At 40.4% G+C, this 19,148-nt stretch overlaps 3 protein-coding genes across 7 annotated transcripts in view; 2 read left to right on the plus strand and 1 right to left on the minus strand.

Annotated features, from left to right (window-relative positions):
- The first annotated feature begins 3,012 nt into the window (after positions 1-3,012).
- On the plus strand, positions 3,013-7,823 carry tardbpb (TAR DNA binding protein b). 5 transcript variants are annotated; one of them, XR_013962146.1, is made up of 6 exons: positions 3,013-3,792; positions 4,504-4,667; positions 5,172-5,324; positions 5,467-5,637; positions 5,731-6,809; positions 7,486-7,823. XR_013962146.1 is itself a non-coding variant. In XM_080728869.1 (5 exons), the coding sequence occupies exons 1-5, from the start codon at positions 3,552-3,554 to the stop codon at positions 6,220-6,222; spliced, it is 1,221 nt and encodes a 406-aa protein (XP_080584995.1). In that variant the 5' UTR covers positions 3,013-3,551; the 3' UTR covers positions 6,223-7,437. The 5 variants fall into 5 exon arrangements, 1 of the variants encoding a protein (XP_080584995.1); XR_013962147.1 differs by having other exon boundaries at positions 5,172-5,312; positions 5,470-5,637; XR_013962148.1 differs by having other exon boundaries at positions 5,172-5,312; positions 7,486-7,822.
- A 1,019-nt stretch (positions 7,824-8,842) lies between these two features.
- cenps (centromere protein S) lies at positions 8,843-12,585 on the minus strand (the record flags this gene model as incomplete). The annotated part of the gene is made up of 5 exons (XM_080728874.1): positions 12,459-12,585; positions 10,623-10,746; positions 9,658-9,691; positions 9,178-9,244; positions 8,843-8,959 (listed from the first exon to the last, which is right to left on the minus strand). The coding sequence occupies exons 1-5, from the start codon at positions 12,486-12,488 to the stop codon at positions 8,843-8,845; spliced, it is 372 nt and encodes a 123-aa protein (XP_080585000.1). The 5' UTR covers positions 12,489-12,585.
- A 1,895-nt stretch (positions 12,586-14,480) lies between these two features.
- dnah3 (dynein axonemal heavy chain 3) overlaps positions 14,481-19,148 on the plus strand; it is a gene marked incomplete at both ends in the record, with an annotated part of 59,483 nt that continues 54,815 nt past the window's right edge. Inside the window, 5 exons of the mRNA XM_080728202.1 lie at positions 14,481-14,545; positions 15,160-15,322; positions 16,745-16,916; positions 18,381-18,579; positions 18,919-19,044. Coding sequence (XP_080584328.1) covers positions 14,481-14,545; positions 15,160-15,322; positions 16,745-16,916; positions 18,381-18,579; positions 18,919-19,044 — 725 coding nt within the window. The remainder of the gene's footprint in view (positions 14,546-15,159; positions 15,323-16,744; positions 16,917-18,380; positions 18,580-18,918; positions 19,045-19,148) is intronic.

The raw sequence follows: 19,148 nt of genomic DNA on the forward strand, positions 1-19,148 counted from the left end.
GTCAACCTCTGCTTTCATTATGAAAACCCTTCATCCTGTTTACTCCCAATCACTAAATCCCTAATTGACTGATAATTCTAGAATCTAGTGTCTAGATCAGTGGTTTTCAACCATTTTCATGTCAAGGTCCATTATTTATTTGGGATTTGAGCCACGGTCTGGACCACCACTCTGACCCAAAACTTAAAATAATATATATATTTTTTTTATTGTTGGATAAGAATAGATATTGTCCACAGACCACAATTACATTGGTGTGGTACCAATAGGAGATAGAACAGGCAAATGTTGACCAAAATAAAACCAATTCTGCATTCTTTGTGTAGAAGACTTCTTGTAAATTAAGTAATGCAGAAGTTTAACAATGATTTAACTCATAACATCTTAGAGTTAAAATTCTATAAGGGTCCATTTGGTTACCAACTCGATCATTTAGCTGGGGACCACCTGGAACCAAGGACCAAGGTCACCAGACCACTTGTTGAAAACCACTGGTCTAGATTATTGACCCATGTGGATAAAATAATAGGAACCGCTCACCAAGCACATAAGCTGTGGTCAGCTAGATTGGTGTGGAAAATTGTTGAACTGACTGATAGTGGCCCATATGTGGCTTGAGCTGTAGGCTACTACTGATAAAGCAAATGTTGGAGTGTAATTGTACAAATTATTTAACTTTTTTCATATCAGTCTATTCTAACATGACATGCCCTGGCAGTTTGGCGTACAAGTCTCTCCTGCAAACCCTTCCTCACATTAATACTGTATAGCACTCACCAAAAACCAATATAACAATACATTAAATGACCTATAAATTAGAATAAAGTATCTATCACAATTATCACAAACAAAAGGAGACTGATTAAACAAATAAATGCAAACAACTATACACAATACGTAGGACCTGACATACACATTATATTACAATTTAGGCATTTAGCAAATGGCCTTAATTGTCCAGAGTGACTTATTAATAAACAAATCAAATGCAGAGAGACCGTGTAGTGTAGTGCATCGAGAAACTAGGATTGTGCAGGTGAACTTGGGTAGTAAACTGACACTGACTTTGTGTAACCAGGATTACAAAATTAAATTACCAAAAGTATTCTAAAATCAGTTGAGATTACATTCAGAAAATGTGTAAAAGTTACATTACGAGGAAGCTTGATTACATTTTTGATTACGTATTTAAAAATATAGTAGTTTTTAACCCCCATCCCAGAGAACACAGCAGGACAGTGAGAGGCTGAGTCTGGGTCCCTTTTCTCAATCCAGACCCCTGCTGCTACTATCCCAATCCACACCTGAGCTTCTGCCCCCCTCCCCCATGCCCCACCTGAGATCTATGTAGGTTGGAAGGATGCATGGTGGGTAGATGAATAATAGATAAAGGTACTAGGTAGGTAGCCTCTCTGTTGCTCAGCATGTGGTGGTGGAACATGGCATTCATTGTCGTAGGCTGGGGGGTGCGGTTCACTGGGGGAGGTGTTGGGGTAATTTTATTATGGGGAGAGAAAGGTGTTTATGCATCAGTAGAGGTGGGGTTGCCACTGACTGAAAAGGTGGCAGCAGAAACCTATTTTCATGGTAATGCCAAGGATTCATGAAAAGCCAAGCCTGTCTGACATGAGTGACACCCACAGGTTTTTCCTAAATTCTTCTGTGTTTGATTTTGTAGTAAATCCAAAATAAACCTTCTTTGGGAGCAAGGGGAAAGCTGGAGGGGATTATCTACAAGAAGCGTGGTCCACAATACTGTGTAACAACCGCGTAATATCATTTTATTCTATATTAAATAGATGAAATGTAAAAATAAAATGTAATGCTATTTTTGTAATTCCATGTTGCTTTGTAGCCTTGTAGGCCTATTCTTTTTTTTTTTTTAAATGATTGCAGTGTTGAGGAGCCAAAAATAATTGTGCTCTCTCTCCTTAACTGATACATAATGAGAAGGTCGCTGTTACATTAACAAGAAAGGATCTTAAAAACAAAAATAAATATTTAAACAATGTAAACCCGCCATCTTTTCTCCCCCAGCCAGCTGTCCGTAGCAGCAGCTGTTGTGTCCTCTCAAGCCAAGGCCTCGTTCCAAAAATAACAGATCTACAAGCTAACGACGGTAGCTTCGCTAACGCGAAACTACGCGCTGTTAGCTTGTAGATCTGTTCTTTTCGATGGCTTGTAAACGATACACCAGAACACCACGTCCGCTTGTAAAACGAGATGGTCCAAACCAGGGTTGCCATGTCCGCGCATTAGAAGTGACTTTAAGGGCTTGTTTTTGTGTGAAGTTGTTTTTATATTGATTGATTGAAGACTTTATTAGAAGTTTGCATAGGAAAAGGTACAGTTTCATGACGGTACAGTTCACTGGTACAAGGTCTACTAAAAGGAGATCCTAGAAAAGACTAAGCTTATTTCCATAGGAAACCATTGAAGTGCCTCATAACATTGAATGGCAGACGGATAGAACACAGTACTATGCAGTAGATATAGTCAGGAAAAAAAGTGGAAAACATTTGTACACCGTAAGGGGGCTGTATATGTCCCCCCTTTTCAACTTTTATTATATTATGACACTTGCTTTGGCAATGTATGTTTTCTCATGCCAATAATAAAGCTCCTTTGAATTTTGTGTGGGGTGCCTTCTGGTGTTGTATCTTATTTGGACTTTCTTTAATATTGATTAAACCAGTGGTTCTCAAACATTTTCACGCCAGGGACCCCCAAAATAATATGTATCTGTCAGGATCCCTATATTGAAAATATTTTGTGCCAAGGACACCACAATGTCCACACAAGATTTGTGTCGTTAAAATGTTAAAACATTTTTCTAGAAAAAAGCAGCTATTTTATTTGGTGTGACTGTGTGTGGTTGATTTTTTTGGGCTTGTTTTTGTAGACCTGGTTGCTTGTTTCTCACGCAGAATCGCGAACAACCTGGCAACGCTGGTCCAAACTTGCGATGACGTACTTCCTGCCTGGATGTTAGATAATGCCATTTTGATCGCGACAGACGCTAGAATTGTTTTTCCACTCTCAAGAAACATTCTTAGAACGCTCGCTTTTACAGCTAACAAAAATATACATATAGTTTTTGCGTCGACGCCGATGCGACCGCTATTCCGCACACTTTGTGTGTACTAATTTCCCATTTTTCCCAGTTTTTTCATTTGTTGGAGGAACAACTACGCAGTTTTCATTCAAAACATCGACGGAACAAAGGAAACAGCGCGAGGACAGAGAAGGAAGGCCGGCCACACTCCGCTGAGCGCTGGAACCGAACCTTATAAAACAAACGGGAAAAGAAAACCACAGCCTTTAATTACGCTTAAGTTACATTTTGGACGTTTTATTTATCCGCAGTTAGAGGGGACAACACATATAGCCCTTTGCTGAAAGGAGCAGTCCGTAGTCTTTGCTACCAACGTTAGCCTACAAAGAAAGCGTGGTTAGCAAGCTAGGAAGCTAACTGAACCGGAGTGACCGTTGTTTTGTTTTTGTTTTGATTCGTTCATTTTTTCCGTCGGTAATTAACAACGACGACAACAATGGCCGAAGTGTACATTCGCGTGGCGGAGGAGGAGAACGAGGAGCCCATGGAGATCCCGTCGGAGGACGACGGCACCATCCTGCTGTCCACGGTGTCCGCTCAGTTCCCCGGGGCCTGCGGCCTCCGCTTCCGCAGCCCCGTGTCCCAGTGCATGCGGGGCGTGCGCCTGGTGGAGGGGGTCCTGCACGCACCAGAGAACGGCTGGGGGAACCTGGTGTACGTGGTCAACTACCCGAAAGGTGTGTGTTACGGTTACCGGAGGACTCGGGGACACTTTGTTTTGTGGAGTGTATCGTTACACACTGATGGTCACTGACTGTAATGCATAATTTATGTCTTGCTCTCACCGCGTAAGGCCCGTTGATTCTCAACCTTATTAATGTCAAGGATTGATTAATTGAATACGCATTGACTTAACGGCTATTATAGTTAAAGATAATTGTGATTAAGGATAACACAAAATTCCCCAGGGGGCTTGTTTCTAATGTGGCCCATTGTACTCAATTCGTCAGTAATACATGCCATTTCCCCACTTGATTCGATTTTTGTCTTGAGATGATGTGGGTCTCAATCTACATGGGTACAATGGTTAATTAATAGCTAAACCTTCAATTGATTCTGCAAGGGGTAGGGAAATCGGTTGCCATAGCAGCACTGCAGCAAGAAACACAGAACCAAATAAAACAACAGATATTTGGAGTAAATAAGTAGTATTGTACAGTAGTAGGAATAATTGAGACTAGGCATGTATCAAATTTAGCTTGGGAGTGGGGAGCCCCTCAAGGACCCTTGGGGTCCACTCACTCCATTGAATTCCACGTGAGAAAACAGTACATTGTACTGAACTCCATTGAATTCCACGTGAGAAAACAGTACATTGTACTGTTTCTTATGCTACTTGTCAGTTAAAGACAGATTAACTGACTTATGTTGTGTTCATCCATCTCCAGATAACAAACGTAAAATGGAAGAGATCGACGCTTCATCAGCTGTGAAGATGAAGAGGGGAGACATGAAGACGTCTGACTTGATAGTATTGGGGCTGCCTTGGAAAACAACTGAGCAGGACTTGAAAGACTACTTTGCTACGTTTGGAGAGGTCATCATGGTCCAGGTAAGATACAAAACATGGAAAAAGAACAGGGTCACATTCCTAAACCTCGTTTGATGACTGGTGGAGTATTTTACTGACCGATGACCCTGCATCAAATTATTGGCTTAGGAATGTGGCGCAAACAAAAAAGGCTTCATCGGGTGTGTAATTGATAGAATATAAGTAATTTTTGGGGGGATGAATTGAATTACTCCTTTAACGCAAAGTAACAATGGGTGCTTGGCCAAATAAATACTTTAAAAAAAGTAGTGCCTGCACTTGGTTTAACCTTGAAGCCGATGTGCAGACTGCTGTTTTTTCTTTTAAAGAACATGGTTTACTCTTGGAGAGAAAACCAGTATAATTTATTAATCTTGCATGATTTTTAAAGCTGTACAGAGAAATGTAGCATCTTGGGTTTATTTTTTTCACCATGGTCCACATTATCAGTGGAAAACTGACCTAGCTTTTTATATGTACTTAGAAACAAGACAATTGTTGATCATGTCATTATCGCCCATGCAGGTAAAACGTGACGCGAAGACCGGAAACTCCAAAGGATTTGGCTTTGTGAGGTTCACTGAATATGAAGCTCAAGACAAGGTAGTCGCCCAGCGTCACATGATTGACGGAAGATGGTGCGACTGCAAACTCCCAAACTCAAAGGTTGGGTTCGAGGTTAATATCCCACCTTTATGCATGACAGAACAGAATATACAATATTATATACAATATATAATGGAGGTCTGAACTGAAAGGCCTGCATCAGTAATAAGCTTTATGCTGTTTTATAACCTTGGCTGCTTTTTTGCCCACACAGCAGGGCGTTGATGAGCCAATGAGGTGCAGGAAGGTGTTTGTTGGCCGCTGCACAGAAGATATGACCACAGATGACCTGCGACAGTTCTTTATGCAGTATGGCGAGGTTACTGATGTCTTTATCCCCAAGCCATTCCGTGCTTTTGCGTTTGTCACCTTCGGAGATGACCAGGTACTTAATCAATTTTATCGGACAAATGCAAATCTGAATTTTACAATCCCTTTTTATTCCTCATAGCTGACCCGCGTATGTCTTTCTTTGCAGGTTGCCCAGTCTCTCTGTGGAGAGGACCTAATTGTCAAGGGGGTCAGCGTGCACATTTCAAACGCTGAGCCTAAGCATGGCAATAGGGGGATGGATCGTGCAGGGCGGTTTGGGAATGGTTTTGCTCAAGGGTTTGGTGGTAGCCGTAGTGGGTTAGGGAGCAGCACGAACAGCAATCTGGCAAATTTTGGTTCTTTTAGCCTGAACCCTGCCATGATGGCTGCCGCTCAGGCTGCTCTGCAGAGCAGTTGGGGTATGATGGGGATGCTGGCCAGCCAGCAAGGGCAGACTTCCACCTCAGGAAGCACTGCCACTGGAACCAGTTCCAGTAGGGATCAGAGTGGGTTTTCCAGTTCAGCCAACAGCAACTATGGCACCAGCTCAGCCAGTCTAGGTTGGGGCACTGGATCAAACTCTACAACCAGTGGTAGTGGGTTTAGCTCAGGATTTGGGTCCAGTATGGAGTCAAAATCATCTGGGTGGGGTATGTGAGTTATATACTTTGTATGGTAAGTATTGTGAGAAAGATGAGTCTTTTACGAATTTATTTCTGGTGTTATGCGTATCTGAACAACTGAACACTTTTGTGAAAGATGTTTTGTACATTTGGGGAAAAAATGCTAAAGATTTAATTTAGAAAGTGAAGTGAGTTGTTTACAGGATGTCTGACTTTAAGTGCTATTTTAATGTCTCCTTTGTCAAGTTTTTATCTTGATTGATTTCAACTGGATTCTCTAATGCATGCATTGTGAAACGTGACATTTGGTCATTCTGAAAATGCATGAATAATGTTTGTGGGCCACTGTCATCCAACTGTCATCTACTTGGAATGCAATCTTGCATTGGAAAGAATCTGGTTGAAACGTAAATGTTTAAAGTGCAACTTTATTTGCCGTCAAGTTCCATGGAAAAGCCTTCACTAAAATTTCTTCTGCAGTTCACCTCTCTTCCATTTTCCTGGGAGGAAGCTACTCTTTGGCAGCATTGTTGTGGTGATATCAGTATCACAACTCCCTCTTCCCATCTGTAAATGCTATGCCATCAAACAACGGCTTCACTCCGCATGTTCTAAAGAGACGGTGGGTGTTTTCATTTTTATCCACTTTTAAATGGAAAGAACTGCGCAACTGACATTTTAAGAACTGATGAGTGCGATTGAGGATGGCTTGTGACGAAGAGTGGAGCGATGAGTGAGCGAACGGAGAGAGAAGAGTGCAAAAGGACTGGTTGTGCGATGAAAGGGCCCAATTTGACTGCTTTTGAGTGTGTGAATGGAAGCTGCGGATGCTACAAGCGCCTCCCCTAACATGGACATTCTTTAATTAGTACTTCAAGATTCTCCTTTTTTTATTTTCATCTTTGCAATTTTTCCTATCCTTTAGTATACCAAGTGCAAAAGTAGTATAAAAATCTTGTAGTGGAATGTTGTGATGAATATTTGTCTTGCTTATATAATCTGATCTGGATGCTGTATGGTGTGTGCTTTCTTGTTTATTGAACTGATCTGTAAGTGTGAACTTGATGTGGATGACACCTGCTGAAGACACTTGGGGGACGTGAGTGTTGGTGTGAGAACGTAGAGTGGTGTGGTTGTAAATGATGCTCAGTAGCTCTTGATGTTTTAAGAGGTGTTTAAAACATGTCAAATGAAGGGAGTTCTCTAATAAAGCTCATTTGAATTAGATATAATTAGTTGATGTTGATTTGTGTCGATTTTTGTTTATCAAAGAAATCTAATTTGATTCACATATTTAGGGACCTTGGGCTCTGCTGGTCGAGGTCTCCGTCTGAACCCTGACTGAAGTCACTGTTCTGAAGGACGAAGACTGAAGTTCCAACACTTGATTGTGTGGCCCTCAGACATGACTTGGGGTTGTACCTGTCTTTTTGCCACTTTTGATAGCTTATTTGAAGGTGGGTCTTTCTATTTGTAGTCCTAGGTACACCCAAGAGGCTGGATTTGGCAATGTGTTATTGATTACAATGTTTGATAATGTTAATGTGCGTGCACAGGTTGTATGCCATGAATGTAGGTTTTAAAGGAGTAGTTCACCTCCAAAATGACTTTTTTTCTATTGATTAGTCACGCCATGGAGACTTAAGTTCAATCATTTTAATTTTTTTGTTGCATTCCTAAGACAAAAATTTGATAACAATAAATTTACCCCCATTCGTTCCGGATGGGGACCCAAATCGATTCGGGTCCCCATCCGGAATCAATGGGGGTAAATGTACTCTAATCAATTTTTTGTCTTGTGACAAAAAACTAAATATTATTGAACTCAAGTCTCCATGGCGTGACTAATCAATAGAAAAGTCATTTTGGGGGTGAACTACTCCTTTAACGGCACTCTGCCTTTTTTAATTTAAAAAGAATTGCAGGCAAATTAACTTGAAAGAAATCTATTCAGAATCAGAACCCTATTCTGGCCGTGTTATATATGCTTTGATTGTAAAAACCCACGGTTCAAGAGAGTGGCATGTCTAGTTTCTGTTAGGTTTCCTAGCTTTTTGTTTGGTCGGCAGCATATTTGAACAGGAAACTCATATGAAGGTGTCAAGTATTTTCAGTTCAAATCTGATGCTGAGCCCAAATCTGCCAAGCTATGGGAAACAGTTGTGCCACCTTGTTGAAAATGGGGACGACAGTTGAGCACAAAGCCTATATGTGAACATTTTGACTGACATGCATTAGCTATTTTCGTTGTGGGGGGAAAAAAAAAGTATAGTCCCATGTTGGACCCAATCAAAGTAATGCGTAAAACCTTACTTGGTCAAGTTTTGCCGGATAGATTTATTCAATGTGAAGATGTACTGATCTATGGATAAGTACATCTGAACCGCTAATAGAAAGGAAAAGGAAATATTGTGCTTGTAAGGCAATGTCAGAATTCTAAATATCCTTGAACTGAAAGTTGACATGGACATTCTCAGGGGGCTGTTTGCCACGCAGTTTTATTTATATTTGCTGTAAATGGAGATTGTGCATCACAGGGTAAACAATACTGGAGGCCAAAGGCTCCTAGGCAGAGGTTATTGCAAACTTGTGAAAAATAGTATTTACAATATTTAGGTAAGTGTTTTTTCCGCCCCCAAACCGGAGGCCATCTCGCTATTCCATGCTTTCCTCAGTGTCTACATTCTTCCTTTTCACAGTAGTCTTCTTTAACTCCCTCTTCTCCTGATTCCTACTGGAAAGCTCTTCACTCTTCTCCTGTATGTACTTCTCCTGTTTTAAAAAATAAAGAGAAATCAAATACAAAATGGGTTGTCTGTATCAACATTATGTTTTGATGTGAAGGTGGAACAATTTTCATCCAAACTTATTGTTTCTGTGAATAAGTTGAAACTTAATGTATTGTTATGAAATTATAAACTAGCACTTAACACATGGGCATAGGCTAATCCCTGAAGACAATTCCAAATGATGGGAGATGCCTAACTCACCAGTGCTCTGCTGCGACGTGCTAGGAGCTTCACATCCTCCACATTTATTGTGGTTCTCTTTGCGTGGCTATGGTTTAAAAGTATAAATGACATTTCTTAAACATTACAGATCAAAACATTTTTTATAATGAAATTGCAAAATGGCTATCCAGGGCTTCTTTGGAGAAAATATAAAGGTGTTTTTGGTAAAATTGTAGACCATTCAGGCCCTGTGTTGTACTGAATTTTAATTTCACAGCAAATTTGTTCTCTTCACTGCACAAAATGTGTCGGGAGGGTAACAATTTGATGCAACAACTGACCATAAGAGTTAATGAGTTGTCAATATTGAAACGAACAATATGAACTCAAAGTAGCAATGTTAATTACGTTTTTCTGAATAGTCATAATTCACCAGGTCACAAATCTGTAACACCTGATTACCCATACCTACTAGGCCAGAGTAACAATGAAATTGCAATGCTGCAAACTAGTCCTTACCGAGCAAAAGCCTCCAAATCCTTTGCAAATACATCTAGAAAAACATAAGGAACAACATAGATGTTGACATTCAGTCAATGTGCAGCAGCCAGAGATACAGTATATTTATTCACAAAGTCATAACGGCACATCAATTTTAATATGCTTTGAAAAACTGTTAAACTGCAAAGCAGAAGGCTGGACCATAGTAGCCTTTTTCTTGTGGGTCTTTTGTCACTTGGATAGGATTGAATTCATCAAAACGGTTCCATTATTGAGATATGTCTTGCTATTTATTATTTGTATTGAAGTCTGAAGCCTCTCAAAACAAATCTTAACACATCAAAATCACAAAAGAACTTTTTGGTGTGCATATTCTTATGCTGTTCTCACTCAAATGTGTCATGATGGGCCAATGACCCAGCCTAAATTAAGTGAGATTATGAACATCACTGTGGTGTGGTTACATTTTGTGTGATTGTTTAGAGAGGAACCACTGCAATAAAAATGAATATAGGTAAATGCTGTATATATAAAAAAATATATAAGATTTTGAAGAATTAAATCCTAAAATAAAATGGACGCACATTTTTAAAAGGCTAATATGGTCCTAGAAAGCCTCTGATAACAACATAAATCTTATTTTCTGAGAGAGTACAGATGGAACCAGGGGTGTTGCACCAAATTCTGGGCCCTGGGTGCTTTAACCATTGAAAAATAGCAGATATAAAAGCTCACTGCGAGCTTGCAGATTTTTGAAAAAACGAAAAATGGCCACGGACCCCCATCTCAAAATATTCTCATATCTCATATATTCAAAGATTTGCACACATTTTCACGACTTTTTCAATAGCTAAAGTATAAAATAATTCCAAGCCCCTCCACCTTGGGCCCTAGTAACTCAGTCCCACTCCCCCCCCCAGTGAGTGTACAGAGTGTTGCATTTGCTTTGAGGAATTTGATTGTGTATCTTAGTTAACACTCACCACATTGCCTGAATGTAGTTTCAGCTATTGCTGCAATGACATGTCGACTGAACTCCTTCTGACTCTTCTCTCCGATCCCCTGACATATGCGTCCAACATTGTAATGAACCGCAGCCTTCAGTCTCTAAAAAGAAACACACACAAATAGTCGATATTATATACAAAAGTATATCTAGACTAGTGGTTTCATGTAACCAAGTGCATTTACTACAATAGTAGTGCCCTTGTACTGTACTTGTGTAGGCTTCCTATTTGAGTCATCCACTTTTCAGTGGGAAATATTTCACCTTTTGTGGTTTTGACAGGTTTTCCTATGGAAATAAGCTTAGTATTTTCTAGGATCTCCTATTAGTAGACCTTGTACCAGTGAACTGTACCGTCATGAAACTGTACCTTTTCCTATGCAAACTTCTAATAAAGTCTTCAATCAATCAATCAAAGTTAGGCTACCTGTTTATATACAGATTTAGATTATATTATAAATCAACTATTTAATGGTCTCTTTTATTGGTTAAACTTCTCACACTACCAGAGAATAATGAAGCCATTATAATAATATGCTATACCTATACCAGTTGCAACATTAGTGCACTGCAGCATTAATATGATGAACACATTTATGATCAATATAATGAGTTATTGTCTCCACCAGCCGAAGGCTGAGGGAGAGTATGTTTTCCCCTCCGTCCGTCCGTCCGTCCGTCCGTCCGTGCGTGCGTCTGTCCGTCCGTGCGTCCTCGCAGTTTGTGAGCAGCTAATCTCAGTCACCGTTGGCCCGATCGCTGCCAAACTGAGCACACACACTCCCTGGATGCCAATCTAGAACCTCTGCCCCACATTTTTCAAATCAGCCTCATGGTGGCGCTATAACAGGCCGATTTGTGTGGCCTGGTTGTTACCAGCTAATCTCCGGCGCCGTTGGCCCGATCGCTGCCAAACTGAGCACACACACTCCCTGGATGCTAATTCAGAACCTCTGCCCCACATTTTTTAAATCAGCCTCATGGTGGCGCTATAACAGGCCGATTTGTGTGGCCTGGTGGAGACCTGTGCTCGGAAGAGCACTGCTTCTAGTTACAGTCTGATTTTACTTTAGCTAAAGTATATTTTGACGTGTAAGATTTTGAGTGCAGGACCCTTGAGTGCAGGCTAATTGTAACAAAGGTATTTTTACACTGTGATGGTATCTCTACTTTTTAAATCAAAGATCTAAGTAGGTATCCTAGTAGCCCTGAAACATACACCAGTCGCTGATAACATGACGTTTACGACCGTCATGGATGAAGATTGACCTGGGTTTGCGGAGGCGAATTCGTCAGCCTATACAAACTACACAAACATTAAGATTTCACAAACAAAGTGTTTATAAAGTCTCAAACCTGTCTAAATACTGTCCGGCATTGTATAATTACCCAGAACCTCCGTGTTCTTTAATAAGAAGCCTTTTTATCCGATATTTGTCTGTTTCCCCATGTATTTCCGGACCCATTTTGCAAGGACACGCCCACATGTTGGCGCGCATGGGGAACACCAGGAAATGCGTGGGAAAACATAAAACGATCGGATAAAAAGGCTTCTTATTAAAGAACACGGAGGATCCGGGTAGTTATACAATGCCGGCCAGTATTTAGACAGGTTTGAGATTTTAAAAAGCACTTTGTTTCTGAAATCTGACTATTTGTGTAGTTAGTATAGGCTGCCGAATTCGCCTCCACCAACGCAGGTAAATCCTCATCCATGACGGTCGTAGGCTACGTCATCGACCGTGATGTTTCAGGGCTATTCTTCCACTATGAGTGTATCTTTGTGAGATAATAAAGACTTTAGTATTCTCACCTGGTGTGTTTCTTCCCTTTCCGTAGACATTTTGTTAATAAAGCAGTAAACAACCAACACTCGCTAAATATTACGTGAACTGCCTTGTTTCTAAAACATCCTCTCACTAAAACAAAAACAAGTTTAGCGGCTCAAATCTGTCATCCATGTTGTCGTCAAATCTGCATTTTAGTGACCAAAAATCACAGCACCACCTGCTGGGTTGGAGTGAAACAAAACGTCTTCAAAATTACATCACACTGCGAGAGAAGTGGGGCCTTTGAAAAGTGGGCACGTGGGAGGATACAGCCAGGTCGAGTTGTTAAAATAGTTATTTTATAAATAAACAAATAAAATCACAACAACAACAATAATAATAATAATAAAGACATGACATACATAATATAATGTGGAAAATTATAATAAAAGTAAAGGGTCTACATTCAAAACGTTTGCTGAGCCAGGTTTCGTCTATGTCAGGGATCTTCAATAGGGGGTCCGGGACCCCCAGAGTTACTACATGGGGTCTTCCAAATCTTTGAGTGATAGAAAGAGCTTTGGTGTAGAGGGGAAAAGAGCAGACTGACAGACTTAGTACAGAGTGAAAGGTCAAGTTTGACAGTTCAAGTGGTTAAATATCCGAAAACACAAATTGACATGACTCCAAAATAATGTTGATTGTGCTGTCAAACAATGAAATGTTAAGTTTGTGGGGGTCCCTGCTTCATCTCTCTCTCAAGGGGTCCTTGGCCTGAAAACGTTGAAGACCCATATATAGACTGTAAAAATATAGTGAAGACCCTTGGTCTATGTGAAAAGTTCATCTTGAATTTCAAGGAGGAAGTACTGCTTCTCCACATATCAAGTTGCTTGTTTACGAGATTGTTGCCATGGAAGTGAAGTTCCCGGATGGACAATACTCTGTCACTGTAGCAACTTTAATACAGCAACGTCCTGCGGTGGCAACATGCAGCTCTGTTGGCATTTACCTAGTGAAGTTGGTTAACTACCCGAGGGTCACTGTTATCACAGGAAAACCCGACTAAACGGTGGCAAAAACAACTACCACATGGCAAAAGTATTGACAACAGGAAAGACATCCAGCGCCCAAGTGAGTAAAACGTCTTTGGACAAAATGATAATATCCAAACAAGAGAACGTAGGTCCCATGCATAGGTCCCAGTCTCGCGCTTGTGCAGTGGCTGCATAATTAAACGAAATACTGTCACACAGCTGGTCTTCATCAGGGAATAACAAGAGAGGGCACTCACAGCGATGGCATTTATTTTATTATATATTTTTGTGTGTGGGAAAAAAAAACAATAGATACAGAAATGTTAATTAATTAATAAAACAAATAAGCAATTAAGCTAGAAGGATAAATGGAAAGAAGAAACAGTAGACCTAGCATGTGGATGGCTTTTTCATTAAGGCCAATAATATAGCCTACATTAATTATGTGATGATGTGGTAAATAGCCTACATTATTTATGTAAAATAAGTTAGTCTATAATATTTGTATGTATTTGGGATATTTAGCATTTTCTGCATTTACACTTGCACAGGCATTTTCTTAATTTGCTTAAAGTAGAACCAAATGGTCCATGTTATTTTGGCCATCAAAGATTTAGGCAACATTATGCTAATAAGTCTTTTATTGTCTCAATCTAATAGTGACTAATAATACGTTTGTTATTACATTTCTGCAATCAAGCAAAACTGTGAGCAACACCTTCAAGTATACAGAAAAAAACTGTAATTTCAGTTCCATCATGGATCATGATAAAATAGTAGGGCTGTAGGGATACCACACAACGCATTATCATCATTAGGCCTATAAATACTATGGACAAGGCATGGATGTTTTCCATTACATATTCCATATATTCCGTAGTCTTTCATGTGCAAGTGTGTAAGCTGGAAAAATACAGTATGACGATTACGTCACCATCAGTGTAATGTTTGATGGAGAAAGTGTCCTGCATGCCTCAGTGTTTGCTTCTGAATTGCAGATTGTTGATGATAATATCCAAAATATGAGGCATGCCAGAGAGCCTCCAGCTCTGCCAAAGACATGGAACGAGGAACCTTCAGAGTGCCTTTATCAAGTAAGATTGAGTTATGCCAGGTTACACTAAGATGATTTAAATGATATGATTCACAAATATCTGTCACCACCACAGCATGTCAACATATTTTCCTCTGTTTTTATTGGAATCACAGTGAAGACAGGCAAATTCTCTTCTCTTCTCTTCTCTTCTCTTCTCTTCTCTTCTCTTCTCTTCTCTTCTCTTTTCTCAGCAGTGATGTAAAGTAACTATGTACATTTACTTAATTACTGCACATAAGTACAATTTTAAGGTATTTGTACTTTACTTGAGTGTTTCCAATTTCCTATACTGTTACTTCTACTCCACTACATCTCAAATCCAAATATTGTACTTTTAATTACTTTGTAGATTTGGATTATTATTACAAAACATACATTATCCACTTCAACCCTATACATTTATTTCACAATGCATCACATTTTTATATATTTGAAAACGTCAAATTGGACATTCTGTATAACGAGTATACTTTCTACTTTTAGTACTTTATTAAGTACATTTTGATGCCAATACTTTCATACTTTTACTTGAGTGCATTTTGAATTCCGGACTTTTACTTGAGTAAAGAATTTGAGTACTTTTTCCACCACTGCTCTTCAGATTGTTTCTAGGCGTGGTCAACACCCACCAATCCTCCAGAACAACACCTGGACACTGGCGGTGCCATTCAAGGAGCAGCGGCATCATCGTACCCCAAGTGAGTCCATCGGCAACAGCTTCAGCCCCCAGGCGCAGGACCTGAAGATTCATAACCTTCAGCACAGATCCAACCATGTCCACGGATCCATTAGAAACGTGCCTCGACACTGTATCCTTTCAAACTTTTCCAGTTCTTGTAATCTGAGGATAATTTATTTAAATATTTAACCGTTTCCGCGGAGCACTTTTTCACTTTGAGGAAATGTGTCCACCAAAAGGGAGTTTAACTTAATTCAGTCTTTCAGCATCCCTGCCATCTAGGAGACAAAAGCTTCCTCCAGTAGGAAGGTAAACATGAAAAGAAAACGACCCATTTTGAACGCAATACCAAATAGCATTTTATTTTAATTGCTGCATCCCATTTGTGTTTGTGTTTTTTCTTTTAATTGAAGCACCTTGTATAAATGTATTTTTCAAGGGATTCAACCTCACCTGGGACAAAGCCCAATCCAGGAGACCCCATGAGACCCAGCAGCCCACCGTTGACCCCTGAAGAGCAGCTGGAAATCATGCGCAGACAGGAGAAGTTGGTGTGGACCACTGAGGAAGAACCTAGTGAGAGAGATCTGGAGGCAAGCATTAGATTTAATTACCCACATGAACCCAAGACTCGACGGCAGTGGCTCAGGGGTAGAGTGGCCGCTTGGCAACCTGAAGGTTCTCAGTTTGATCCCAGGCTCCCCCAGAGATACTGTCGAAAAGTCCTTGAGCAAGACGCTGAACCTCTAATTGCTCCCAATGGTCTTGGCGTGGGTCAGACGCATTTTAATGATTCATGGTCTGACGTCGATCCGGGCTGGACAAAAAATTGTCGGACACGGGTTCGGCACGGACTGGAAAAATTGGCCCAATCCCAACTCTAACACACTGACACACACACTCACACACACACACACACACACACACACACACACACACACACACACCCACACACACACACACACACACACACACCCACACACACACACACACACACACACACACACACACACACACACACACACACACACACACACACACACACACACACACAATTTAGGCATATTCAGGCTTATTCAGAGTGACTTAAAAGTGCAAGATCGGAATAAGCAGAGTAAGCATGAACTCTAACAACAAGTAAATAGACAAATAAGCAGAATGCAGAGAGAATAATGTATTGCCTCAAAGAAACTAGGATACACGGTAAACAACAAGAATCCATTCTCGTGAATAAAATATATTAAAATGCAAAAAAACACCTATTAAATAACAACTGCCACCATTTCATTTATTTAGATATTGACTGTATGGAGTCATACATGTACATAATACAACATGTATAGCCTGTCTCTATTGTAAAGCTTGGCCCCACCATGCTAAATGTGATCTCTTGTTGGCCCTGTAACAATGCGCAAGTTGCTTGCGCATGTGCTACACAAATGTCACCAAGACTAAATGCGAAAAGAGTTTCATAGTTTCAAAATGAGTTAACTTTTTTTTTTTACTTTCCTCACCCAGAGATATGTGCACTACATTGCCCATGGCATCCACACTTCCATGCTAGCCCCTCAGCCTCCACAGCAGAGCTTCTCACATCTGCTGCCTTCCATCTCGGAGGTGGACAGTACCAGGAGTGACCTGCTGGAGGAGGTCAGCCGTGACTATGACTTCAGTATGAAGAAGAGCATAGGTAACTAGAAAGATGCAATTGTAAATTGCAAGTGTCACAAGTGTTGCCGTGATGCAGGTCACACTTGCAAATATCTCTGTCAGTCCTTGTCCCTTTTATGCCCATATATGGAGATCCCTAATGTCATCAATATATCTGGGAATGCCCATATATGGACCTACTGTGTCAGTCTCATGTGGTCTATGATGTCATGTGTCTATGATGTCAGTCATCTCCATATTTGGGAAAAGTTAAAATTTTAATTAAAGTCAATGGAGAAAATTAATTAACGAATACATTTTTATTAATTAAATGATGTAACGTATCTCTTAGCAAAATGCAAGGAATCGATTCCCGATGAAGCCAGTCTATTTGACATATGGCCCAAGTGCGTGCCACCAAAACTGTGAGGAGTAGCGTGGCAAATATATATATATATATCTACGGGGGAAAGATGGATGGATGGATGGAATAAAGTCAGACAAGTACTATTGTCTGGTTTCCTTGCAGGGACAACCACACTAATGATCTTATGAATCACAGTACCGACTATGTAGTCTACTTGCCAGCCCATAGAGCCCCATTGTGAACCCGGACATGTTGAGTACACCAATGTTTTATGTTAGAAATGTTGAGTAAGGGTTGATTTCGATTATGAATTAAATTATAAATGTGGTTATTTATATGCTAATCTCTCGAGACAGCCTCAGAGAACGCTACAGAGACAGACCGATAGGTGTCGCCCTTTCTTCTTTGACGATGGGTTCCCAGATTGTTTATATGCTTATACATTATCTGCATTTCAAAAGCCAAATATAGACAATCCCACCCTAAAAAATCAACAAAAAAATAACAAAATCATCCCACTTTAAGTTGGTATATGGCCATTTCCGGTTTAAAATGGACATTTTGAATTTAGAAAATGTCAGAAATGGATTCAGCATCCTCAATAACCCCCAAAACCACTCCAATATGGTTCAAATCGGCCAATCCGTTTTTTTCATATTATCCATTATTATAGGTGATTACAATACTAATTAAAGCTAATTTTGCAAATTAAGAAAATTGCCCAACATATGCAAGTTAGCATTCGGCAGTTTCTACATGCTGGGGACCCTTACTCAACATTTCTAACATAAAACCTTGGTCTACTCAATATGCCAGGATTCACATTCTGGCAAGTGGACTAATGGAGTTATTTAAAGTATACATTTTAGACCAGTGCTACTTGAATCAAGTCAAGTGGAATTGTGTGGAATAGGCTTCCTAAAAGTCTTAAATCCATAGTCTCAAAGAACAATTTTAAATCTGTTCACAATGAATGAATACAGTACCTTTTCATCACTATGCCCTATTTGTAAACTAGATATCAGTTTTATATTACTGTTGTTTATGGAACCACAATGGAAATGGAAAAGAGTGAACTCCCATTGTTGACTGAGTATCACACCTCCACATTTTGGCATCCATCTCTCCTCCCTCCAGTGGACTACGTCCTGATGGACCCGTTGGAGCGCCAGCGTCTGTCCATCTCCTGCATTCCCATCAGGCCCTTTCCCAGGAGGGTGATCCGTGCGCCGGTGCCTTGGGCCGCCAGCTACATGGATGCTCGAGACTGGCAGAGCCTGCACCTGTTCACTGTCAACCACATGATGCAGCATCTGCAGGATGCCTGGCTCAACAGGTGACCATCCAACAAGAGACTAGTGCTGATCTCGTACAAATCACATTTAAACACATGAACATCCTAGTGTCCCTAATTCTGGGGTGAACATTCAGTGAAAATAGCCAATCTAGAAGCCCACAATGCGTCACAATGCAACACTTAGTGAGCTTCTAGATCTGTTATTCTTGTTGACAAATCTCTTATGGGGGTCCCTGGCCAAATGCATATCATTTTGGGGATCCTTGACATGAAACTGTTGTAATGCTGTATCATGTGCTTGCTTCTGGAGGCCAAGCATCTCAGCCACCACGCCACTGCTGGCTCTGCCACGTCTTCTAAATCTCCATCTTCTTTCAGTTTCTCCTCCTTGCGGTTCGTGCAACTGGGGGATCTTTTTTCATCCAACCTTCCCCTTCTTCCATCTGAGTTTGAAGAGCTGATCCGGAGTCAGTGCCAAGCCACCCGAGAGCAGTTGATCCACAAGTAAGTGTGCTCAGCGAGTAATTTAACAAACTATTAACAAACTAACTACTGTATTTAGTCTGTCAGTTAGTCCAGTGGTTCTCAGCCTGTGGGTCGGGACCCCC

The sequence above is a fragment of the Nannobrachium achirus genome (genome assembly GCF_963921795.1).
Source record: "Nannobrachium achirus genome assembly, chromosome: 6".
Lineage (NCBI taxonomy): Eukaryota > Metazoa > Chordata > Actinopteri > Myctophiformes > Myctophidae > Nannobrachium > Nannobrachium achirus.

Coding starts and splice junctions, on each gene's coding strand:
- tardbpb (XM_080728869.1), top strand. CDS start 3,552: ATGGCCGAAGTGTACATTCGCGTGGCGGAGGAGGAGAACGAGGAGCCC. Junction 4,668..5,171: donor GAGAGGTCATCATGGTCCAG/GTAAGATACAAA, acceptor TCGCCCATGCAG/GTAAAACGTGACGCGAAGAC. Junction 5,638..5,730: donor TCACCTTCGGAGATGACCAG/GTACTTAATCAA, acceptor CTTTCTTTGCAG/GTTGCCCAGTCTCTCTGTGG.